Here is a 24,854-nt window from a genome sequence, read left to right as displayed (position 1 = left end):
GTTTTTTTTTTTCTGAAGATCCGAAGCAAACGAGTGGAAATATAACAGGATTTTCGTTCCTTGGTTTTTCTCCAGCAAGTGGCTCCTTTCCTCCTTGACTTTCACAGAAAAGACAGACACACAGACAGAAAGAAAGAAAGAAAAAGTATGCCTTTCTCCCCTCCCTTCACCTATGTATACCTTTCCGCCCTAATGTATGTGTATGCCCTTATGCAATCGGAATAAGGTATGTATCTTATGTATGTATTTATGTATAGATTTTATTTTGTGCAGCCTTAGTTATAATTCACTCTGTAGATGTGAGAGTGCGCCGAGGCCCCCCACCCCAAACACAGTAGTGAACAATAAATAAAGAGAAATACCCACAACAAAGATTGGTAAACCTTTTTTCAACACTGTTACAGTGGAAATTCGACAAGAAAAAAAGACAGTAATAATGAAGAAAAGGGAAAGTAATTTACAGATAGTGATGGGTTTGTCCCATATTTTTAATGCGGCAGTATACAACGAATGGATGCAAGAAAAAAATAAATAAAAGAAACAAAGATAATTAGCGAACCAAAAAAAGAAAAAAATGAGATGTCCAACACAAACACACTTCTTTTCTTTCTCTCCTTCTTCCTCTGTATCAGTGCAACGAAAGTGTGATAGATACTCCCCACCACGTCATTCTATCTTATTTTATTTCTTTTTTTTCTACCTTGTTCCTTTTTTCTTTTTTTTCTCATGTTTCCCACGCCCCTTATGTTTTCCTTCCTTTTTTTTCCTTTTTCATTCCTCTCTCAAATGCGGTGGGTTCCATGGGTCTCGAGAAGTTGCGGCATAGAACAAGGACCAGGGAGAAGAAAACATTACGAACAACATCAACAGCCACATAGCAGTGATTATCTCATTAGAAAAATATGCATGTAATCATTGCTACCACTACTACTACTACTACTATTAAGAAATACACTGTCTCTCCCACTGCCGCTGCTATTCTCCAGTACTTCTCAACCCCGACCAGGATTGTTTTTCTCCTAACGCTACAACAAGAGATTACTACCTCCTAACAGACACATATAAACAGACGATATACATGAATATATGCACACGTACAAGTCTTCCACGCTGCGTCTCTGACATTTTTTTCCCCTTTCCTTTTCCTTTCCACCCCAAGTCCTCTAGTCAATCTTGATATCGAAGAGACCGACCTGTTTGGTGAGATGGCTTGGGTGCTCCTTGCCGTCAGCCTTTGCCTTCTCTGCGTTGGCCTCGTTCTGCTTCACAAGATCGGCGGGGCACGACTTGAACTCCGCCTCCATCACCCGCTGGATGCAGTAGCCGAGGCGGAACTGGCCGCTCTTCACACACTCACGCATCACCCACGTCCACGACTCCTCGTTTGGCTTCATCTTGTTACGGTGGTTCATCTCCTCCAGCAGATCCATCATTGCACAGAACTTGCTCTCATTCTCCACAGGGTGCTCCTGCTTGGATGGCGCTTCAAAGATACGCTGCAGTGCAGCGTTGTACGTGGCGATATCGGGTGGGCAGTTGCTCACATTCATGTTCACCAGCACCTCACCGGCCTCGTCATAGTACTTGCACTTCTTGATCTTCTCAATCCACGGGGCTGTGTTCGTGTCCACCTCGTAGCCGAACAGATCGTACTTCTTTGCAGCACTGGTAGCCGCAAAGCGGGCGGCAACGGCGGCGGTACAAACAAATGGGCTAGCGACACGGCGCATTACAAGTGCGAAATCTCAAACAAGCAGCTCCTTTGAATCGTAATGGAGAGCAGGAATAATATATACATACGGGGTGTACAGTAACGTGGAAAATAAGAAGAAAAAAGAGACAGAGAAAGAGACAGAGAGAAAAAAAAAATATATATATATATATATATATATATATTTGGCAGTACAAAACACACCAGAACCCACTCCCAAAGGTCAAGGTGTATCTAAAGGCAATTTCTACACATAAGATCATCTCAGAGGAGGAAAAAACAAACAATACGTAACCTTCTCAAGACTGTTATTCTCTCTTTCTCCTTTTTTTCACTCACTTAGTATCAGCTAATCCTTGTAGGCCCTTTTCTCCCTCTTGTGCAAATAAGAAAGAAAAGAGAGTCTGTCATCACAGCTCAGTGCAATCAGTCCAACAATCCGAGTCAAGGTAAGTAGAGTATTACCACCAATCACCACCATTGAGAAGAAATATGAAAAAGCACATGTAAGCACTTTCTTCATACTTTCTGAAAACTATCCCCCTTCCCTCTCTGCTTAATTATCATCTACAGCTTTATTCTCTACTACTCTGTTTTTTTGTTTCGTATGATCAATTGTTCCCCTTCTTACCTCTCATATTTAGCCTTTTTTATTATCTTGCGGCAAATATCACAAACAAACGAACAAAAAAAAAGAAAAAGAACCACACAGATCCTCACCTTGGTCCACCTCATCCACGTTTTTTTTACTGTCGCGGCTTCTCCTCACGTGATCTGCTCGATACAGTTACGAGTGTGTGCCCATACCTTTATAAACAGAGTGACTCAAAAGAATCATCACACTACGAACAATATACCGGTGAAGAAAACTTGATTATCGGGTCTCTATGCTTTGCAATGACAGCAACAAACCACAGTGTTAACCCATCTACCCTGTCACAGACACACACCGAGAGAGAGAAACGTTAACATATATATACCAAAATCCCTAGATGTATTGAAAAATGTATTCGAGCAGCATCACTACCACATAACCTACCTTTTTCCCTACAGCGATACGCGGTCACATCACATCCAAAGACACACACACACACACACACACACACAAACACAAACAGAAAGGACAAAAAAACATCAAACCCGCACGTACAAGTCTTCCACGCTGCGTCTCTGACATTTTTTTCCCCTTTCCTTTTCCTTTCCACCCCAAGTCCTCTAGTCAATCTTGATATCGAAGAGACCGACCTGTTTGGTGAGATGGCTTGGGTGCTCCTTGCCGTCAGCCTTTGCCTTCTCTGCGTTGGCCTCGTTCTGCTTCACAAGATCGGCGGGGCACGACTTGAACTCCGCCTCCATCACCCGCTGGATGCAGTAGCCGAGGCGGAACTGGCCGCTCTTCACACACTCACGCATCACCCACGTCCACGACTCCTCGTTTGGCTTCATCTTGTTACGGTGGTTCATCTCCTCCAGCAGATCCATCATTGCACAGAACTTGCTCTCATTCTCCACAGGGTGCTCCTGCTTGGATGGCGCTTCAAAGATACGCTGCAGTGCAGCGTTGTACGTGGCGATATCGGGTGGGCAGTTGCTCACATTCATGTTCACCAGCACCTCACCGGCCTCGTCATAGTACTTGCACTTCTTGATCTTCTCAATCCACGGGGCTGTGTTCGTGTCCACCTCGTAGCCGAACAGATCGTACTTCTTTGCAGCACTGGTAGCCGCAAAGCGGGCGGCAACGGCGGCGGTACAAACAAATGGGCTAGCGACACGGCGCATTACAAAAGTAAAAGTTGTATGAATATAAAAATAATAATTCAGAAGAGAGGCAAAAATAAAACTATAAGCGAAATGGTACTCTTTTAACTTTCTAATAACTAAAAATGAAAAAGAAGAATTGGAAGAAAAAAAAAAAACAAGTTCTTATAATTCATTATAGACTCGTGTGTCAATTATTCATCCCACTTCTGTTACTATCCTAACCAGCACATATACCCCCCTTTTTCTTTTTTTTTTTGGCAGTGCAGTAATGCTGAAGAGACAACATGATCTTTCTGTTGCACAATTCAGAGAAAACAGCACATTGTTGCAAGGGTCTGTTAACAACAGCGCTTGATCAATGTATATGACCGAGAAACTTGAACGATCTCCCTTTGTGTTCTCATATTTTTTTTCTTTTTTCCCCTTTCCCATGACCTTTCTTCACCTTCCTCTGTATCTCTGTTCCGTCCGTTTGCATGTATGCATACCGACAATGCTTACCTCTTAAGTTAGGAAGAAGTACAAAGTAAGCACCGGTTTACATCATGCATTACCTACTCAATCATTCTTTTTCCTTCTCTCTCTATCTCTCCATTTTTTGTTTCGCATAAATGCAAAATAGAGGGGAGAGCGAAAGAGAGAGAGAGAGAGAGAGAGAGAAAAGAAAAAGAGAGATGAGTGACAGACCCATTCACGTGCCTCTTCTATTGGTTACTGTATGAGTATATATGTATATAAGTGTATGTATGTATGTATATATGTATGAAAGAGAGAGGGAGAGAGAGATATTGATAGAGATAAGAGTAGTTGTATATGTAGATATGTTTCCTCTTTCCTTTATTCTTTTTTGTTTTCTCCTCTTACTCTCTTACTACTACAGCTTCCTTCCCTAAACACCATGGCCCTGAGTCTCCTTCCCCGACATTTCATCTCTGCTCTTCCCTTACACATTAAAACGGTTGTCGTGTGTTTGATAGACACTCCCTTCCGCCGCCAGACTCCGCAGCGCCACACGAACGTCGCTAACCCCAAATCCGTACTTCCCCGCCACTGCAGTGAGTTCATCCATTGTGAGTCCCACATCTCCCTTTCCATTTTGTTTAATGGCGTTTAACAAGACATCTGTGGCGAATACTTTGGCACCACCGCCGGGGAGTACATTCTGGCCGCCGATCACACTCGCCGTGTTACTCACCGCCGGCGTCGCCGTCTCTGTTTTTGCATGCCGATTGCCCTGTGTGAGCCGCAGATGTGTGAGAATGGCATCCAAATAGTGATAGTTCAGTTCATTGCAGTCCGACACCAGTCGCACCGTGCCTGTTACGATGAGTGCATCCTGCCACACTTTCACGGTGCCGCCGGCCCGCACAAAACACTGCAGGGGGAGCGGCGCTTCCTCATGTTCGGCTGTCATCCACTGCCGCACCACAACAATGCCGGTGCCGTCGCTGATACGATAGCCGTAGTGTTTCGCCGTCACGGCGCCAGCAACGCGGCCGGTGGAGTCGTCTTCGTAGCCCACCACACGGCCCGCCACCGCAGCCTGCGTTATTTCCCGCCCGTCCACGACCATCACGCCGTCGCCCACCCGCTGCGCCCCCAGCAGTTGTTTAATCGTCACCGGGCGGATCGGGTGGGCACGGCGTTGGGGCTGATTTCCACCACCACCACCGGCAGTATTTCCCTGAGTACCGAAACCGTGATCGTTCAAGCTCATCCTCCTTCTTTCTTGAGATGCGTTGCAACTTGTATTTGCTGCAGCAGAGAGATGCGCACACATTAGAGAAAAAGAAGAAAATAAAAAACCAAGGGAAAGAGGCATTTAAGTGAATGAAAGAGGTGGAACAACAAAGAAAGGAGGCCATATAGGACAAACAAGAAACACTAGAAACCAGATAATCAATGCTTCTGGAAGCAGCATTCTCATCACATGACATCATCAAAGAGAGACTATTAATGAGGTAAAAAAAAAAGGGGGGGGGGGGGGGGATAATGCTTTTTTTTCTCCCCCTTCTCTTACTCTACGCAACGAATCTGCTTGCTGACAACGTTGTCTATCTACTGTAACTAACTGTATGTAAATGTATATACCAGAAAACACACATCATATAAATAAATAAATAAATAAATAAATAAATATATATATATATATATATATATATATAATTATATAAAAATAAAATATATATATACATATATATATCATCACTCCTCGCAAGCCAGCATTCCGTATCGCAGATAAAAGTATTTTTCTTCTTCTGTTATCTAACGAAATTGTAATTCTGTACATCTATTTCAGTGGTGAATCCTTTTTGAGATTTTTTTCCCCTACTCTTTGCCATTTCTGAGTTTTTTTCTTTACTTTGATAGGGGGTAGAGGAATAGGGAGCTAACAAAAAAAAGCAAAAAAAAAAAAAAACGATTCCAGAGACATCCAAACATACACGAGGATACAAACAGACACAAACATTGCCACTCAAGGAAAGCAAGTTGCAGGAAGACACATACAATATCAGTATATACTTATACCGATAAAGAGCAACAATAAGAAACCACACATCCTAAACACAGACACAAAAACAACCATAAAGTCTAGATGGCTGGGCATCGATACAAATATGGTAAACCCTGTGTACGTTCTTTTGAGTGCTGCATTTCAACCAACACCCGCTGCGAACCCGCATCAGCGCCACCTGTTCCACCCGTCTCAAGTCCAGTGGCATCAGGATGAACCTTAACCACACGTGGTACTGCGTCAAGACCTTTACTACCACCAATAGAGGGTTTTTGCATAGCCTCCGTCGCATCTGTGCCATCAAGCACACAACGCTGCAGAACACGTGCAAGGCTGAATTTTGTATGAATTTTCTGCATAGATTTAGAAGAAGCGAGAATACGTTCGGCCAATTGCAAAGTATCGCGAAAAATAGCTCGACGTAACACAACACCGATACTTTTGGATCCATCCCATTCCTTTGTGTGTCCTGCAGCATTATGAGGTACTGCTTTCTTTGCTGCTGCGGCGGTAGAAATAACAGGTTGATGAACTCCACCCTCCCGACGTTCTCGATCATTCCTTGGGCTACTACCTCCTCCTACTGCTTCATTTCCTTCATAGTCTTCTCCATCATCCGTATCTCCAGCGACCGAGTCATTCGCTGCTCGTTCTATCGCCTCCTTGCTCCAGTTATTCTCCCGTGCAATCTCTTCCACTCGTTCTCGCATAATCGCCAAAGCTCCTGCGACTTCATAGTCATCAATAAACTTATCATAGTCAAGATTTTTGGCAAACTCAAGTAAATCGTCTGCGTCTGCAAGATCGTCATCTAGAGCTTCATCCTCTGTTAAGGCCCACTTTGGCTTCCTCTTCTTTTTCTTTTTTGAAGCATCCTTTTTCTTTCCTTCTTCATCTGCAGGTGAAGCAGTGCGTCCTGGTTCAACCATTACTGGTAGCTTCGGCTGCTGTGAACATTGTGCTCCTTCCTTGGTAGCGGACTTTGTTGGGTCTTCTACATTAGTTGATTGAATTATGGTTTCGGCGCGTCTCTGTGCTTGTTGCCGAACTTGCTCAGCCCTCCGTGCGAGCTCAATCTCCCGCTGTATTTCATCATCCTTCATTTTTCGCACCTGCTCGGCGAAGCTACGTAGCCAGCGCCTATGCCGCGTTAGCACTGTACACGCATTGGCGCGTCGTGATTTGTAGTTCTCTAATCGCATACGATGATTACGCTCCATGGTGGCGCGTTCCTCTGCCGATGGACCGAGTCCTGCCGGTGTTTCAACGGTGCCTGCGGGCACAAACGCGGGGGCGACTTCTCCGCCGGCGGTGATGAGTCGTGCGGTCCCCGCCGGTCCCCCGCGGAGTTGCGAGGACGGGCCGTACGGGAGATTTGCCGGCCGGGCGCTGAGAAGAATGCCCTTGTAGTTCTCGAGGGAAATACCGGGGGCCTGTCCTGTGCGGTCGTACATCGCCGGGGCCTTACTGAGCAGCACATCCTTGTAACTCTCCATCGTGTTTTTTGTAGAGGTTGGTGTAACACGTAGTTTACGGCTGTGTTGTGCTCCTTTTATTTTTCTTTTTTTCTTTTGGTGCGTGTGTATGTTTGTATGTATATATGTATGTTTGTAAGGGGGTTCTGAAGGACTCTACCTTTCACTGTGCACGCTTTTTTTTCCCTTTGTGTTCTTCCACTTCGTGTGAGGAAGTGTCCAAAATGGAGGTGAGCTAAACAGGAAAAAAAATTTACGACCACAAAAAAACTAATAATAGATAGATAGATAAGAAATAGAGATGATGTGAGAAACAAAAAAATGAGAGAAATAAACACATTTCAGGGAGTACATTCCTGAGGAAATGAAAAGAGTTAAAAGTAATTGGCAAAAACCAGTGTACTTATTTCATATTGAAAAAATAAAATTTGCTTCAATTTCTGTACATTCATACATAACGTTTCCCTCCTTCTTTCTTGCTCTCTCCTTCTCTCCCTCTCTAAGAAACGTGCTTATTTTGTGGGATAAAATTGAGTTGCTGCTGTTCTAATACAACTACTACTTCTACCATTGCTGATGCAGCTGCTATTATCCCAATTATCTCCCTTTTTTACCCACAATACTCTTGATTCCATCAAATAAATGAAGTAGATCTTTTTCTAGTGGTTGTTTCAGCCATCTGAGAGCTACTAGTTCCTTCTCCATTAAATACACGTTTACTTCGCATCATATTTACTACATTCTCTGTGAAAGGAATTCTTGTAAGACGTGGTGTTATCTGTTGTCCCCAATGTGAAGCACATAGTAAAGGCAATGATAACGCCTTACGTTTTTCAATTTCTAGCAATAATGTAAGTTCTGCTTCTAAAGGTAGCATACCATCATCATCACAGTCATCATCATCCCCGCCATCCTTGTTATTCTTATGGATGCTGCTATTTTTTGCTTCATCAAGTACGAGAGCGTTTTGTGGCTCTTGTTGTTGGTTAAGGAATGCATGACCCAATCCCTTGGCACAAGGACCACGTAAAAGCTCCTCTCCTGCACGTTGAAAAAAAAATAGTGCCTCTTCAACGGATAAAGTAAACTCAAAAGCCATTAAAGGACCATCTGATGCCATACTACAATCCTCTGTTACTCCTACTGCTGCTGTTGGGGTTGCCGGTTGTGTTATCGCTAGTTCTGCAGGTGGCGTTGGTGGTGTTGTGGCGCCCGATCGAATTAATTGATTAGAATGAGTCAGTTTTTTTGTTCGTACACTGTTTAAAGCTGCTAATGCATGGAAGTAACGTTCAGCAGTGGCTTGAGCACCTTTTGTTGCCGCAACAGCATACAACACATCTGGAAGAAATGGCACACAACGTGAACATAACTCTCCATTTACAAATCCAAAGCAAACTGTAAGAATACGAAGCATATATCTCTGGATAAATGCTGCATAACTTAAAAGTGAAGGATCTTCAAAAAATGGCCACCATTTGATACGTTTCCATGCCTTCATAGATATTGGTTCAAATCCCTGTACATCACCTGGTCCTTGTTCCCGTAGTACATATGGAAGAGATCTTATCATGATACGTAATTCCATTGTACAAGGTTCTTGAGAAGTCCCTGTTTGCATTGTATCAGTGAAAGAACCAGAGGACTCATCAAAATAGAATCGTTGAAGAATAGCACTAATAAAGAACTCACGTAGATGAAGCAAAGATGGTTTCATCCTACAACTCTCTACTATATCCCTTAATGTAGATACTGAAGAATCCATTCTTGCGATATACATATTAGACCGCTGTTTTGGAAAATCATGTTGCTGAGATTGCACCGCAGCGTGAAACATTTGAGAGATTTCACGTTCTGTTAAAAAAATCATCTTTGTATTTCCAAGGTAGTCTTTATTTTTAAACCAAGGAGGTATGAAATTTGTACACAGCTTACCTTTTTCTTCCATTTCTTTACTATCTTCTCTTATATTGGATGGGAAGGGTAGGGTAATACCAAGTCTTGCGGCTATAGTGTGTAACCGGGATGGTAGAAATTTCCAGAGAGAATTTAACTGTACTTGCATCATACAATGAATAAATTCTTCCTCATCAAGTATAGCCTTTTGATACACAGAGAAGTTTTGCAGAATAACTTCAAATTCCGTCTCTCGCCAACAATCACGCACTTCATCAGAGGAAAGATCCATTGCTGGAGCTAAAGTGGAAAGCAGTTGTAACGCCAATGAAGGAGGTGGTGCCCCACCCACTTGTTCAACCAGTTCAGGTGGTGAAAATATAGCCACAATATCAGTTGGTCTACTCTCTAGTGGGAAACAACCATTAGGAGAAATAGCCAATGCCGTTGCATACATAGAGTCAATCCAGCGTGCCGCACACGCACCCGCAATAGCACAACATCGTCGTAATGATCGAATCGCAGCTATGGCACGACCAATCGTAACGGATATGGTAGAAGTATTAGAATCAGAAGATCTCCGTTTTTCATCCATCGGTGAAAAGGCGAAAAGATGTTCCAATAGTACTCTTGTAACAGGAGAAGCCATTATTTCTAGACTTTCAGAGTCTTCTAAACCAAATTCACTGCAAACATTTTTTACGAATGTACGAAAGCAATCCAATGCTGTTTCATGTACACGAGATGCGTAGGACCATAGTGTTCGTTGAAATCCATGAAAAGATGCCGCCTCACCGTCCAGTTGTTCTACCATAGCTTGTACTTCAGCGAAACTGAGTCGTGGTACGGATTCAAAGAAATTTTGCTTTGTAGATTCAGAAGTAATAGACGTTTTTTGATTTGACATTCTTTCTTCATTTACAGTTTCAGAAAATGGTGATGCAGGTGAAACTACCCTCTCCATTTCATGATTTCCATGAGATGAGGAAATAATATGACCACGTGCCCATGAACATAAATTTTCCAAAGCCCTTCCTAAAGAGTTAAGTGCTACATTTAACACACAATATAAAAATAACGCACAGGTGGCAGTTAATTTAGACATTCCTTCTTCTTGAAGTCCATAAAGTGCTTCACGTGAGTCATTGTAGTTTTTGTCTACTGAAATGAAATGAACTGTACGGCTGAAAAATTCTCCATTACCTCCAGTCATTGTAGCAGGAGTGTTACCGAAGCGTTGTACCACCGCTGCTGATGGTACTGTTGTTGTTGTTGTTGTTGCCGTTGTTGGCATTGTCCAAAGAGATGGTGGAAAAACATTATGTGACATAAACCATAATAAGTCTGTTGCAAAGTTACGAAATACCCGATACATTTCAGTTTCCATTAATACAGCATTTTCAATTGCCATTTCACTCTCTTTACGACCTCCAACTGGGCTATTTCCCCCAGTAGAACTCTGTGACATGACTGTAGTAGTTCCACCAGAAACTGTTGATTCACTCCAACGATTTTGAAAACGTTGTTGAAGTTCCACCAAACGCATAAGTATAGCAGAAGGAAGACGGTAATCACTCAACCTTAACGGTGCCACCAATTGCCCTGGAACAAGACTCTCATGACTTATTATACCCCGATTAGCAGGGTTTAGTAGAGTTTTCAGGATATTAATAATAATTTCTACAGGGTTCGTGGTATCTGAAGCTGAACTAATATTTTCCTTACGGCGAAAGAAAAGAACCTTTGGAAATGTCAATGGAGGAGGAAGAGGTGTAGAAGCCAAAGCATTTATAGCCGCAAGATCACTCGCCTTACGAATTACCATAGATCGAGAGCGTTTCTTCATTCTTTCTGCACTTGGTCTTTCAGTATCCGGTTCATTTGGGATATGTAATTTAGCAATGTTGCTACACCACGTTTTCAATACTCTTCGCATCTTTCGATCTTGATGTATGAGTTCATGACGTAGTCGGTTCATAGACCAATCAGCTAATGATTCACTTCCTCCTTCTTCACCTAATGTGGTTGTTGAGTTTTTGAGCGATTTTTGATCAGAAGAGTACATTGAAGGATTTTGACACGCCATACGCATTCGTCTATAACGTGAAGGGACATCACACTGAAGAAAGACTCCAACAAGACATAAAGGTGGATATACACGATTACGCTGGGATTCAGTTTCCTCTTCATTTAAAGGCATAGATGTTCGAATAGCACCTTTTTTACCAGGATGTAACATTGTGCTTCTAGGACTTTTCCTGCGTGATATTCCACCACCAGGTCCATCTTGAGAAGTTGATGTTTTTTGTCCGGATTTTCCTTTTGGAGAACCTTGGGATATAGATAAGGGTGTTGTTACCGGTATTGACGTTTGCGCATCTTCATTTGCTTCTTTAAGTTTAAGCATTTTATTCATTTCCTGTTCTGCTCCTTCTATAGCCACTGAAAGTTTTTGCTGTAATGTACGCCAAAATGTATCTGACTCAGGAAAATTCACCAATATTAATGTACGCATTATCTCCGTTGCCCCTCCTGTAGAAATATCTATTGTATCCACCTCACTAAGCATAACAAGCTGAAGATTATTCAAATAGACTGCGATAAGTTCCTTTACAAGCGCATCACTTAATGCATCAATGTACTGTTTAGACTCTGTGATATCCTCTACTTGCTGTTTACCATCTCTAGAACGCCCTGTGGCATATGAGACAGTCGTATTCCATTTTATCTTTGTACCACCAGGCGAGTATCCACTATTACCAACACCAATACTACCAGAAGTAGCACCCATACCAGCACTGCCTTGGCCAGATGTTCCCCCGGTTGGAATGCGAGTAAGCATAAATGGCGTGAGAACACGATAAGGGAAATTTTCACTATTGTTACAATCAGACTCTGTTGAACCTTTTGTGGTATCGGTTGGTGTAGAAACACTGAACTGTCGTTTCTGCTGGGTAGTGGGTGGGGCATCATGGGTTCCATCATTACTTGTCATATCCACAAGTGCCTTTAATCCACTTAAATCATCACCGTATACAAAGCAACCAACAGGTGGTAAACGATGTATCCATCCTGGTGCTATTTCTTCAGGAGACTGAGAATCCTGTTGGCGTCGTAACTCATCCAATTCCGAACGAAGTTTCATTTCTTCATTATTCTTTATTAAACGAGTAGCTTCTGCTATACTGGATGAAATATGAGTTTTCTCATACTTGTATTGCATTGCAGAAACACGTTTAATAATATGTTCAACAGTTGTAGTATTATCTTCTTTATTCCCACATTCATTGGGAACTTCTGTAGCTTCTCTTGCTATTTGATCAATTCCTGTACTAGAAAGGGTTTCCTCCTTTGGACTAGATATATTTTTATAGTTAGGATTACATAAATCACGCAGTGAATTCGTAGCAAGGAAATCACTCATAGGTTTTAAACTTGTTTGTGGAAATACAAACTCACTTACCCATGTACGCCACTGTGTAACACTAAGATCTTGCGGAACTCGCTTTACTGGGAATCCGGTATCACTACTAATAGTATACATTCCATCTGCCACTCGCATGGCTACTTCTACCAGACCTGTAGCAATAGTATGACAGTATTCCACTACTGCATTAGTCTTGGATATACTCTTCAAAGTTTGTAACTCTTCAGTACCTAAAGAAATAAAATGTGATGAAGCACGTGGAGAATTTTGAGTATTTTTCATAATTTGAAATACTTGCTCTCGTAAAGCTTTTTTCTTTTGTAGTTCCTCTGCTCTAAATAATTGTCCACCAACTTTTTGAATACGTTTTGCATTGGCTTCCTGAGCCAAACGTGTTTCCCTTTCCAGTAAACACCTAGCTTTATCAATTACATCTCGCAATGCGTTTTCCTTCTTAACAACACTAAGCATGGACTCATTCTCCCGCTTTTGCTCTTCTGCTGCAAATTGACGATACTCTTTTTCGTGTCGTAGTCTAGTTGCCTCATCCTTTGCCTTCATAATGGATGTGAGATACGCGTGGGAGTTGTTTGTCCGTAACGTCCCACCAGTTGAGACTGTCATTGCAGTTGTGAGAGCCCCATTCTCTTCACGGAGTCCAAGGCGTCGTAGATTCTCCTCCATTTCACTTAATGCAGCAAATGTCTCTTCTGGTGTTTCATCATTTTCACGGCGTTGTTGTTGCTGTTCTTGTTGTGCGACCCTCTTGTTTTTCCGCGGCATTGGCAAATACTACAGGACACTTCAACGTCTTTTTTCTTTCTTTGTGCGTTTGGGTAATGGTAATCCCTCTGTCCTTCTCACACCTGTCTGTGTGGTGGAGAAAAAAAGCAAAAAAAAAAAAGAACCATACATATATATGGAGAGAGAGAGAGAAAGAGAATTGAAAGCAAACAAAAGGAATTGAAAAAAAAGAAAAACGAGGCGAAACTGTTCCTAGGTACACCACACATTCTGTTATAGTCAACAGAATTAGCGTACGCAAGTGAAAAAAAGGGGGAAAAACAAAAACTCTTTCACCAGTTGTTGCTCACCAGTGTAGTAAAGAACGCAATCTGAAGAGACAGAAAAAAAAAAAAAACAACAACAACCACGACTGAGGAATGACAATAAAAACAAAAAAGAAGCATACACACAAAAAGGAAAAATAAAAAAAAACAATCACACTAAGCTTTAATTCTCCTTTAAGAGAATTTCCATTTTTTTCTCCTTTGGTACCTCATCCACGATAACTCTTCCATTGTACGATACCCCAGCAAAGACCCAAGGACCACCACTACTCCAACAGGCATCCACGACAGAATCTCCAAAGTCTGCGAGTCGCCTTAAACACACCGCCTGTTCTTCATTCGCATCCTGTTTTGAGGCATCCCACAACTTTAGTGTGTGATCAGAACCGCATGATAACAGTAATTCATCATGGAATGGATTAAACAGTGCTTTATGTGCCACGTGATCGTGAGCTTTTAAATGACGTCTCTTGTGCGCTACGCATTCCGATCCATTCATGCGAATATCATGCCAAAGAACAAAACCGTCGTCACCAGATGATAATAACATATTTGCATGACAACTACTAAAATCTATACAACGTGTTCGACCAAATCCATGAATAGCATTCGTGTTTGCAATAGATACAGGTTGTTTTTTCCTTGTGTCGATCAAATATAATCCGATATCTTCACATGCCGTAATACATACAGATGAGTGATGAGGATCTAAAGCTGCATAATTCATTTGCTTACAACCCTCAACTTGAAAACTAGAAACTTCTTTTCCTTTTCTCCCTTCATCCAGTGTGTATACCTTGAGAGCATTTCCCGCTGTTACCCGTACTTCATTCTGCAGTCCTTCTAAATCCCATAGAACCTGAGAAGCAGGAACGGCAAAAGACGCCACTTCCTGTAGTTCACCTGAAATCAATTCTGGTATACGAAAGATGCAAGTCTGTGATGAGGATCGCACTGCTAACAAACTCGGCTCCGTAAGAGAAGGCGAACTCCAAAGTCCGTACACCTCTTCCTCGTGAAACCACACCGTTGTACACTCAAGAAGTCGTGCTTCATCTTGATAATCAAGTAAATGTATTTTATTTCCCCCCGCAAAGCATGATGTACCCACAACAAATCTATGGGAAGCAATACTACCATTGGATGGATGATAAAATGGCGCTATCGCGCGGGCCTGGAACTCTAGTCCATAAACCGCAGCAGCTTGCATCCCTCCCCCACCCTTTTTTTCTCTTCTTCTTCAACTCCGTTAATAAAGAGAAAGGTAAACTCAGAAAATAGGAGAAACGCACTATTTTTATTTTTAACAAATATAAAAAAATATATACATATTATATTACATAAGTTCAGAGAAACAAATGTTTATTTTGCTTTTCGGCATAGATATAGAAGGAATGTATTACGCTGAATCTTAAGTGAGGTGTACCCTGAAAAACAGGGATTTTTTTTTCTCTTTTTTTTGTTGCTTACTCTTAGTGTTTCTCATTTTCTGTTTATCTTTATTCCTTTCTTTCTCCTTTGGTCTTCCTCCTGTTTATTTTGCCTTGTTTGATATTTTGTTTTTTCTTTTTTTTTTGCTATGACGTGCTATGAGTATACCTGCTTCATTTTCTCACCGTCATAGCGAGTTAACTTTCCGCATTATTACCTGTATTGAGTTGCAGTTCAAAGCATGAAAAAATGCAAAGACCATTCTGAGACCAAATAATACGAGTTCTTCACGAACAGTCATTTAAGGAAAAAAAATTGAAAACCAAAAAAACTCCATAAGTAAGAGGAACAACTAAGATGCAATTTGTCTTCCCGAATGAAAGAAAAATGACCCCCAAACCACTGTACAGATGTAATGTACCGATGTACATTCGTGTTCATTTGCTTCGTGTACGTATTATGTGAAGTCATCTATATATATATATAGATGTCTGTACTTCTTATAAAACGAGACAAAAAAAGAAAAGAAAACACACATATACGCACAAGTACACATACACTTTCATTTTACGTGCAAGTGGAGAAAGAAAGAAAATCTTCGTCTCAACGCACTTCCATTTTTATTTGTCGCCTTTCTTTGCCTCACTTAAGGTCTACAATCATGATTGTCATGTTGTCTGTGCCTTCAGCGCGGGCAATGCGACCCGTGTCTTCTGAAACCGGGGCTAAGCATTCACGGCAAATTTCCTCACATATCTGTGTGTTATTTTTGCCCTCAGACTTCTTCATAAGCACAATTTCCACCAACTCCTCATTCGTGAGTACATCAAAAATTCCATCGCATGCCAACACCACAAAGGCATCTCCAGCCTCCCGTGGGGTTTGAATAACATCTGGCACGGCAATCACCAGCTGCTCTCTGGCATCCCGCTCCTTCTGCTGCTTGTAGGAGAAATCCCCCATCGCCCGACTCATCGCCAGCTGTCCATTCACGCGGTTCTCTGACACCGCACCGCCGGCGGCTTCAATGCGGGCCCGCTCGTCCGCGTTCTCCGGCTTGTGGTCGTGTGCGAGGGCGAAGGCGGCGCCGCTGCGGCACAACACCGCCCGGGAGTCCCCCACGGAGGCGCAGGTGATGAAGTCCGGGGTGATGTGCACAGTGACGGCCGTACATCCAGAGTCATCGCCGAGCTGCGCTTCTAATAATTTGTCTATCTGCATGTACATACTGTCAAAGTCCACCACTGTGGTGTCATCGGCCCTCTTCGTGATATGGGCTCTGGCAATTTTGGGAAACCATTCACGGCACTTCGTCGCACACTCCTTGCCGGAGTGGCCGTCAAAGACACAGAACAAACCCTCCTTGCTGTCCTCCGCACCATTGGGGAAGGTTACATCAATCACATGTTCATCCTCCATGTTAAGACGCCATCCTTGCATTTCACCAACCGCCACATCAAAGTTTGGATTTTGACATACTGTTTCACTATGAAACTCCGTATTGGGGGCATCAAGGAAAGGTCGCTGCGCAGAAAGTAATTGCTGCAAAAGTTGCTGGAATTGCTGCGTTTTTTGTTTGCGGCGTAGCTGCATATGAAACTCCTCCTCTGCATCGTTAGTTTTCTCCAATACACTCTTGTGCCGTTTTTCTCGCTCCTCACGCATCTTCTCCTCACGTTCGGCCTGTTTAGCCCTTTCCAGTCCTACAGCCTCGGTAACTCTGCTCAGATCTGCCAGTACCTTTTCAAACTCCTCACTTTCTGCTTCTTTCTTGCTTTTCACAAGATCAGCTTTATGGTTTTTGTTACGGCTATTATTGTTGTTATTATTATTGTGAGCATTTTTGCTCTTGTTCTTTTTATTAGAGGGCATAGGCTGCACAAATAAAGAAAAAAAAATACTATGTCTTGTTTAGGTATATATATATATATATATATAATATGTATATATGTATACACAGTCACCACCCCACAGATCTCTCTTTTCTTTTTTGTGTTTTTTTTTTTCTTTTCCCCTTTACCTCCCCCTGATTTCTTGTTCTTTTCCCAGTATTTTCCTCCTAGTTCCACACTAAGAAAAGACGAATACACGCGGTGTCGCAAAGAAAAAGCGGAAAGAAAAAGAAAAGAGAACGGGCGAAGGCTATTTTACTAAGACTTTAGCACCACCCCTTTGACCACTCACTCTATCGGAAAAGACAAGGGAAATATATAAATAAAGAAGAAGGGTGAGAAAAAAAAGAGAGGAATAAGTAAAGACTAACAAGGAACGAATCATATTGTTAGGTAACGATATGGAAACCCCCACATATGTCAAACCACAATACAAGTATTCACACGCCAACACATAAACATATGAATGATGATGAGGGAAGGGGGGAAAGATTTTTTGATTCCTTCTTTGACCGCACGGAATAATTGAGTGACCGAGTGAATGAAAGGATCAAAACAATGAGCAGAGACAATGCACAGTGACGTCACGCATTGCTTTCCCTTAACACGGTGGACAAAGCGAAGTAACTGCTGATTGAGAAGTTAAAAATGATTTGGTGGAAAAAACATAAAAAACAAAAAAAAAATGAGACAAGAGTTGTATAACAGCAGTAATAATAGTAGCAACAACAAAAAAAAAAAAACAGTGGTGAAAAATTTTTGAGAGGGGGTGAAGTTTGCATGTCATAACCGACATGCAGGTGCGCAAGAGACTAAAGATCACATACACAGTCCACAATTAAAACACAAACACACACACACAAAAAAAAAAAAAAAACACGATACATTCATGCGCAAAAAAAAAAAAAAGGAAGGATGGAAACTCGTATGAAGATATAAAAAAACAAAAATTGAGACGCAATAAAATTAATAGCCCCACCTTCACCTAAGGAAGATAAAAAAAAGAAGAACATTTCATTCTTTTTCTTTCTTAATTCCTCCAAAGATTCTCATCTCATCACTTTATTTTTTTCTCTTCCTCACTCATCCCCATGTCCCAGAGTTTTTTTTTCTCCTTTATCATTTAACTCCCCGAGAGTTGCAGCCTTTTTCTTTCTTCTTTTTTCCACCTTTAATCGATTCTCTTTTACACAGAAATAATCTTTATATATATGTATGAGCCATTTTTTTTTTTTTCGTGTGTATTTACGAAACTACCTATCTAACCTTTCATCAGGAAAGGGGACAGATGGTAATTATAGCAATCTCTGGAAATACGAGTGAAGAGGGACATTCTGCAACACTCCCTATTTTCACTTCCCTTACACCTGCAACGTGGCGAGAAGAAAGCGAATAAGGAAAAAAATTGTGAAGAATATAATGGATGAATCATTGCATCAACCGCTTACTTTTTCTCCGTTTATTATGTTCATCGTGCTCTCCCAAATCAGTTGAGCTACCATTCGTACATGTTAACATTTTTCCACTTATTTCCTGCTATTTAAATGATTTTCTTTTTTTTTTCCAACTACCTCTTTTTTCTTTATTTATTCTACCCTCTTATTCCCTTTCCGTTCACTTGCCACCTCTCTTCTCTCGTCCACTCAAATCTTTCCCCTCTTTTAAGTTACGTTATTTTTCTCATACTTTTTGTTCTTCGCTATAGTGGCTTCCGTTCCCTGATTACATTTCCTACCATCAGTTTTTATTTTATTTTTTATTTCTCGCTTCCCTAATCTTTTTGTTGAATAACCATTCATCGTACTCTTCAAGTTATTCCGCATACCTATCAAAGTGAATAGAGAAAATGGAGTAAATGAGAAGAAAAAAGAGCGGGTACTACTGTGGGATGGTGGTGACACGGATGTTTTTGTCAATATTGTTTCTTCCATAACCACACCCTCTTCTACACCTTTCCTTCGGCTTCTCTCCATAAATGGATTCACAACTACGGAAACACAAACAAAACACACACTCATGTGGAGATGTGCATAATACACCTAAAAATATTCACCAAGTGAAGAATGGAAGCAATTAAAAACAAAACGAAAAAAAGAATGACCAGAAAATGAGCCAGAGAATGCATCATGTTCCTTTATTTTGTGTATTGAAAGTCCACTCTTGCCGACGCCTCTGTTGATAAAGCCAATTATTCACATTTCCACTCAGCTGTATAGTCAGTCAGTCAGTCAGTCAGTCAGTCAGTCAGAATGAATACTCTACGCACGCAAGCGCACCCAATGACACAAATTAGGCATATATACAAATAAATTTTGTTTTGAGGGCCCAAAAGCAAACAAAAAACCTCTCTCATATACTCGGTACTAGACTCACAAATAAATAAAAAAGTACATGAGGATGTTCACATCGTAGGCATGCGTGAACTAGGAAAGACAAGCAGACAGACAGAAAGGAGGGAAGGAATGGAAACATCCATCGCCTTCTAGTATCATTTGTGTTTACTCCCAAAGTAGAGGCAATATTTGTTGCTGTGGTTGTTACGACTGCATCTGCGGGGGTGCTGTTTGATGCGGTTCTGGTTGTTGTTTTTGTTGTTGTTGTTGTTGCTGTTGTTGGTGTATCTGCTGTGCCCGTTGTTGCTGTTGCTGCTGGTCTGCTGTCCACATGGGTTCCAGGAATGGGTGTCGCAGGGCGTCGTAGCAGCTCATCCGCTCTGCCGGCCTGTACTGCAGGAGTCTGCTGACAAAGTCGTGGAATTGCTTGTACGCCTCCTCGCTGTGTCCGGCCTGTCCCTTGCGGGCCCCGCGCGGTCCGCCCGTCGTGACGCCAATCACACTCTCCAGCGGGCGGGTCGGCAGCGGCGGTTCCCGCAGGCGGAGGCCGCGGTCGGTTGTGTCGTAGAACTTGGCCCGCTTCGGCGAGGCCTCCAGCATGTCGGCCGGCGGGGGTCCAAGCATCGCCTCGAAGCGGGCGAGTTGTGCCGCCTCCGTGCGGCCGTCGAAGAGGGGCATGCCGGTGTGGAGCTCCACGAGGACACAGCCGAGCGACCAGCGGTCAATGGCCGTGCCGTACTCGAGGTACAGTATCACCTCCGGACTGCGGTAGTAGCGGCTCTGGATGTACTTGTGAATCACCTTGTCCGCATAGCAGGCAGAACCAAAATCAATGAGACGGATGCCGCTACGGTTTTGATTTCGTAATAGAATGTTTTCCGGCTTAATATCACAATGAATAATAGGACTGGGTTTTGTCTGCTCTAGTTGGTAGAGAACTTGTACAAGCTGATAGGCAAACTTACGAACTAGATCTAGTGTTACACCATTGTATCGAGTACATTTAATAAGTTGGTACAAGTTAAAGCTTAGTAGCTCAAATACTAGAACAAGATGTCCCTGCCAATCAAAAACCTTCAATAATTTAACAACCAAATGATTAAGATTCGGATTAACATTCAGTTTCAATAGAATATCAAGTTCTAGCTTAGCTTGTGTACGAAAACTTAATCCATGACGAGTAATTTTTAGAGCTACATTTTCACGTCGCTTTTCATCATAGCAACGGAGCACAGTACCGAAGCTACCCTTCCCAAGTACCTCCTGAACAGTATATCGGTTAAGTATTTCCTCACCGGATAGAACAAGATAATGACCCTCTTTGTCATCAAAACCATTATTATACTTTGGTCCTGGTATTTCCACTCGACGCTGACGACAGTACATCTCATTTATTCTCTTGTAGAGCGTAACTAAGTGGACACTTAGAGCCACAGCAGGACGAACGTAATTCATCATAGTAGATCCACCAGCTGTAGAAGCAGTGGGACCCAAAGAGGCGGTAGTATTATTAGTATTAGCTGTTGCTGTTGCAGTACTACTGTCATTAGAGAGATGCATGGAGTGTCCTTTGGCAGATGTACTATTGGGGTGTCCTTCTCTGTTAGGATCTACATACATTGACTGTTGATACTGTGGATGCTTTTGTTGTTGTTGTTGTTCTGTTGCTACACCTAATGATGATGTCGTTGCGGGCGCTGCTATTTTTCTTGGTGCTGCTGCTACTACTGCTGTTATTGTTGTTTGGGAATTATCTTCTCGTGTCTTATTCTCGTTGTTTTCCATCCTAGTCATATCTTTAGTTTCAACTGAGATGTTTCTGGAATCCCCAACCCGAACCTCACGAAAAATATCTCTTACGCTTGTAGGACTTGTTGTAACCGCCTTGACAAGTGAGGCGGGAGGTATTGCGTTACGTTCCTTATTCCCTAATAGATACTCCTCACTTGTAGTCATCCTTGTATTATCTATATTAGACACAGTCTCAGTCACCGCGGCTGTACCCACCATTGTTGTTATTGTTGTTACTTCCGCTGCAACTCCTGTTGGGGGATCTGATCCCCCCTCGTGGGTTCTATTCGCCTTTATACATGGAGGAGGGGTAACTCTACCCGTACTAACATGACCATTCGCATAGGGATCTCGATACACATTGTGATCCCCACCACCCCCATAATTCCTACCAGTATTAGAAACGGGTTTGGTGCTTGTTCGCGGTACTGACGAGAATAGATCACCTGTTTGAAGTTTACTACCTACATTAGATGCGTCAGTCACATTTGAGGCAGTTGAACTCTGAACATTCGACTGTTGATACTGGCCCCTCACTGGCGGTGGGGATTTCCCGCGTGGAACGTGTCTCCCTGATCCTTCAAGCTCTCGTCTATCCGTCTCCCTGTGGTGATCAAAGGAAGGAGCCACAGTGGCGTTGGTATTCATTACCTCCTAATGTGCGTGTGGGAGGGAACCCAGCGAAAGATACGGAGACGTTATGTTAGAGAAGTAATGTACCAACAACAAGATCTCCTGCAAGGAACAAGAGGAGTATAAAAGAGAAGCACACACACACAAACACACGGACAGATGGTAATTAATATGTCAAGGGTCCGTTGTGAGAGCGTCACACGAAATAAATAAAAAAAAAATGACGAAGAGCAATAAAAAACAGAAATAAAGAAAAAATGAAAATAGAAGAGAGCGATCACGGACGATATGCTGATAGCGTGCTTAAAATCGAAGCAGTCCTATCAATGGTGTAGCAACAATTCGTAACTATCAAATAAGTACACCTTTCGAAACAAAAAGAGAAGTGCGTCAAAATAGGTGCAGTGCGGGAGAGGAGATGGTATAAAGACAATTTCCTCCTCTGTTTGCTTCCCCAATCCAGGCAGAAGTTTCTTTTTTTTTTCTTCGCACCCTAACGATATCTGTGGACCCTTCTACTAACTACCTTTTTGTACAAACTTTTCACATTTAATTTCAACACGTAAATAATTACGATGATAAATGAGAAATAAAGACAAAAAAGGAGAAAAAAACAGAAGCAGCGTACAAAGATGAGAAAAATAGCAATTACACACGCACAAAACAAAAAATACACTCAGCAGAAAAAAAAAAATAATAATAATAACCGCCGTCATACATGAAATTTGTTTTTTTCTTTTTGTTTTCATTGTAGGAGAAGTGTCTAATTCACTCCATTTTCTACAAGATAAATTTTTTTTTTGCTGGCCCACACTCACCCGTGTAGGCCGGGTACGCATGTCTACATATTATATGTGATACAATACATTCAGTGAAGTTGAGTAGTGACAATAATAAATAGTGATGGTAAATCTAAAGAGTATAATTAAAACAATGTAGTCCGACCCCTGCAACTCTTTGGACTCCGTGATCCCGTGATACTTTGATGACGATTGGGACTACGTCCCCTGTTTTCAAACAAGGAAGAGACACTTCCGTCACATTGAGGAACTGCAGAGATACCCAATGGAGGTTTCCCTAACTATGTATAGCGCGATTTTGTATGCTGTGTCAATCGCCTTTGTGAATTTTCCATCGATCCTAATGCAGATGCAAGGCGGGACGGTGCACGTCGCTTGTTTCTCACTTGAGACTGAGACGTACGTGAAACAGATGGATCAGACCTGTTAAATACATCTTTCTCTTGTGATGCTCTACGCATGTCGTTCGTATTGGTGATCTTGACATTATTGGAGCTACTGCTAATTTCAGTCGAGGAAGACTGTGCTTCCTTCTGCTCTAGTCGTACTCGATACTCTGATAGCAGTGTACGACAGCGTCTGTTTTCCTCATGTAAACGTTGCCTCTCATCGTTGAGGAACGCAATCTCTTCCACCGCACTGGATAGTTTGTCGCTGTCCTTTTTTAGTTCTGAGAACCGCATGAGTACTCGAAGTCGTTGTAGTTCGCGCTCTTTTTGACTCCACTCACGCAATTCTGCTTCTAGGCGTCGTACTTCTTTCCATGCCGCCTCGGCATCACGCCGTGCCTCCTCATACTCCTCACGTGCAACTTTATTGCTGGCATTGATGGACTCCATCATAGTTTTTGTTTCCTCCACCTTCGCATCGGAGAGACGCGCTAATTTCATCGACTCATCATGTTGATGTTGCAGTTCTGCGCAATCCCTTTTAATATTGGCATTACACTGGGAAAGTTGATCCACACGATTTTGTAGTTCTTCCAGTTGTCCCTTTTGTACGCGAATTTCTTCACTTCTAGTGTCTAGTTCTTGCTTCGCCTCAGCGTACATCTCACGCAATTTAACGTTTTCTGAAGTCACTCGTTTTATTTCCTCGGATACCGTATTCTCTTCGATACAACGATTGCACGCTTTAGAGAGAGAATTCTGCTCATGTTCCTGCTTCTGCTTCTGCTTTTGCTCCTGCCTGTTCATAGTGGCAGTTATATCAACAAGGATAACAGGATCCACAAAAATATTATTTACATTGGAAGAATTCTCGAATTCTTCAGCTGTAGGGTAACTAGAAACTACAACATGTTCAAATTCTTCACTCTTCTCTGCTTGTTTTCCACCTTTATGGATCCCATATTCCTGAGAAGTACCGCTTTCTTTCGTGTTAACATTATCAAGTAAAGAAACCTTTGAATATTTCTTCCATCTATCAAAATCATCTGGATGAATACTAGAGGAAACTTGATGCAGTAAATGCATAGCATCGTTCGCATCCACCGCTTGAGACCATTCTGTTCGTCGTCGACGTGTACTGTGTCCTTTTATGCGAAAAGTCTTATCTTGTATGGTCTCATTTGTCGTCAACGACTCCCCGGTGTGTTCGGTCGCTCGTGACAGTACGGAGCATTGGTTGGTGGTAAGCAGTGCCTTTTGCAAAGTATGCAACTTCTCTTGAAAAGAGCTTATGATTGATATGTATGTGGTGGTATCAGATTCCTTTCCCTCCTTCACACTGTCATGCTCAGCAAAGGCGCAGCAGCACTTCTCACAGAGGGTGGAGGAACTACATCCAGCGTCTCTAGACGATGATGTCTTATCACGACTGCTCTCAGTGTCTCCTGCTATTGAGACCACGCAGTTGTTTCCGCCGAATAAGTTATTAACAGGCTCCAATCGATCTAAAGTCAACACAATACCCGCCATATGTGCGGCGGAATGATCCTTTTCTGCAAGTGATTTAAAGAGTCAGAAAGAAACAAAAAAAAAAAGAGTAAGGAAAACACATATAAAAAAGGAAAAAATCTTTTTTTTTGTTGCGCTGCAAAGCAGGAAATCGAAAAAAAAAATAGGGGCGTCTTTTTTTTTTCTGTTTTGTTTTTGTGCCCCTTTTGCTTTTGTTT

The 24,854-nt window shown here is 42.2% G+C and overlaps 9 protein-coding genes across 10 annotated transcripts; all 9 read right to left on the bottom strand.

Annotated features, from left to right (window-relative positions):
- Positions 1-1,163: 1,163 nt before the first annotated feature.
- On the bottom strand, positions 1,164-1,730 carry LSM04_006190 (uncharacterized protein; the record flags this gene model as incomplete). The annotated part of the gene is made up of 1 exon (XM_067331825.1): positions 1,164-1,730. One exon carries the CDS (start codon positions 1,728-1,730, stop codon positions 1,164-1,166), a length of 567 nt encoding a protein of 188 aa, XP_067194373.1.
- Positions 1,731-2,926: 1,196 nt separating this feature from the next.
- LSM04_003164 (uncharacterized protein) lies at positions 2,927-3,493 on the bottom strand (the record flags this gene model as incomplete). The annotated part of the gene is made up of 1 exon (XM_067331814.1): positions 2,927-3,493. One exon carries the CDS (start codon positions 3,491-3,493, stop codon positions 2,927-2,929), a length of 567 nt encoding a protein of 188 aa, XP_067194309.1.
- Positions 3,494-4,418: 925 nt separating this feature from the next.
- LSM04_006756 (Replication protein A) lies at positions 4,419-5,192 on the bottom strand (the record flags this gene model as incomplete). The annotated part of the gene is made up of 1 exon (XM_067331803.1): positions 4,419-5,192. One exon carries the CDS (start codon positions 5,190-5,192, stop codon positions 4,419-4,421), a length of 774 nt encoding a protein of 257 aa, XP_067194389.1.
- An 875-nt stretch (positions 5,193-6,067) lies between these two features.
- On the bottom strand, positions 6,068-7,486 carry LSM04_003435 (uncharacterized protein; the record flags this gene model as incomplete). The annotated part of the gene is made up of 1 exon (XM_067331792.1): positions 6,068-7,486. The coding sequence occupies one exon, from the start codon at positions 7,484-7,486 to the stop codon at positions 6,068-6,070; it is 1,419 nt and encodes a 472-aa protein (XP_067194312.1).
- A 613-nt stretch (positions 7,487-8,099) lies between these two features.
- On the bottom strand, positions 8,100-13,571 carry LSM04_007048 (uncharacterized protein; the record flags this gene model as incomplete). Its single annotated transcript, XM_067331781.1, has 1 exon — positions 8,100-13,571. The coding sequence occupies one exon, from the start codon at positions 13,569-13,571 to the stop codon at positions 8,100-8,102; it is 5,472 nt and encodes a 1,823-aa protein (XP_067194396.1).
- Positions 13,572-14,021: 450 nt separating this feature from the next.
- LSM04_007496 (uncharacterized protein) lies at positions 14,022-15,068 on the bottom strand (the record flags this gene model as incomplete). Its single annotated transcript, XM_067331770.1, has 1 exon — positions 14,022-15,068. One exon carries the CDS (start codon positions 15,066-15,068, stop codon positions 14,022-14,024), a length of 1,047 nt encoding a protein of 348 aa, XP_067194404.1.
- An 863-nt stretch (positions 15,069-15,931) lies between these two features.
- LSM04_001367 (PPM-type phosphatase domain) lies at positions 15,932-17,161 on the bottom strand (the record flags this gene model as incomplete). The annotated part of the gene is made up of 1 exon (XM_067331759.1): positions 15,932-17,161. One exon carries the CDS (start codon positions 17,159-17,161, stop codon positions 15,932-15,934), a length of 1,230 nt encoding a protein of 409 aa, XP_067194266.1.
- Positions 17,162-19,718: 2,557 nt separating this feature from the next.
- Positions 19,719-21,953, bottom strand: LSM04_004912 (Protein kinase domain; the record flags this gene model as incomplete). Its single annotated transcript, XM_067331747.1, has 1 exon — positions 19,719-21,953. The coding sequence occupies one exon, from the start codon at positions 21,951-21,953 to the stop codon at positions 19,719-19,721; it is 2,235 nt and encodes a 744-aa protein (XP_067194349.1).
- Positions 21,954-22,863: 910 nt separating this feature from the next.
- Positions 22,864-24,657, bottom strand: LSM04_001489 (uncharacterized protein; the record flags this gene model as incomplete). Of its 2 annotated transcripts, XM_067331735.1 has the most annotated exons (2): positions 22,864-22,918; positions 23,021-24,657. In XM_067331735.1, 2 exons carry the CDS (start codon positions 24,655-24,657, stop codon positions 22,864-22,866), a joined length of 1,692 nt encoding a protein of 563 aa, XP_067194268.1. The 2 variants fall into 2 exon arrangements, with proteins under 2 accessions (XP_067194268.1, XP_067194269.1); XM_067331736.1 differs by lacking the exon at positions 22,864-22,918 and having other exon boundaries at positions 23,020-24,657.
- Between the last annotated feature and the right edge of the window lie 197 nt (positions 24,658-24,854).

The sequence above is a fragment of the Trypanosoma melophagium genome (genome assembly GCF_022059095.1).
Source record: "Trypanosoma melophagium isolate St. Kilda chromosome Unknown ctg12segment0, whole genome shotgun sequence".
Taxonomy (NCBI): domain Eukaryota; phylum Euglenozoa; class Kinetoplastea; order Trypanosomatida; family Trypanosomatidae; genus Trypanosoma; species Trypanosoma melophagium.
The sequence above is the reverse complement of the archived record's forward strand: the minus strand, read 5'-3'. Positions and strand labels throughout refer to the sequence as shown.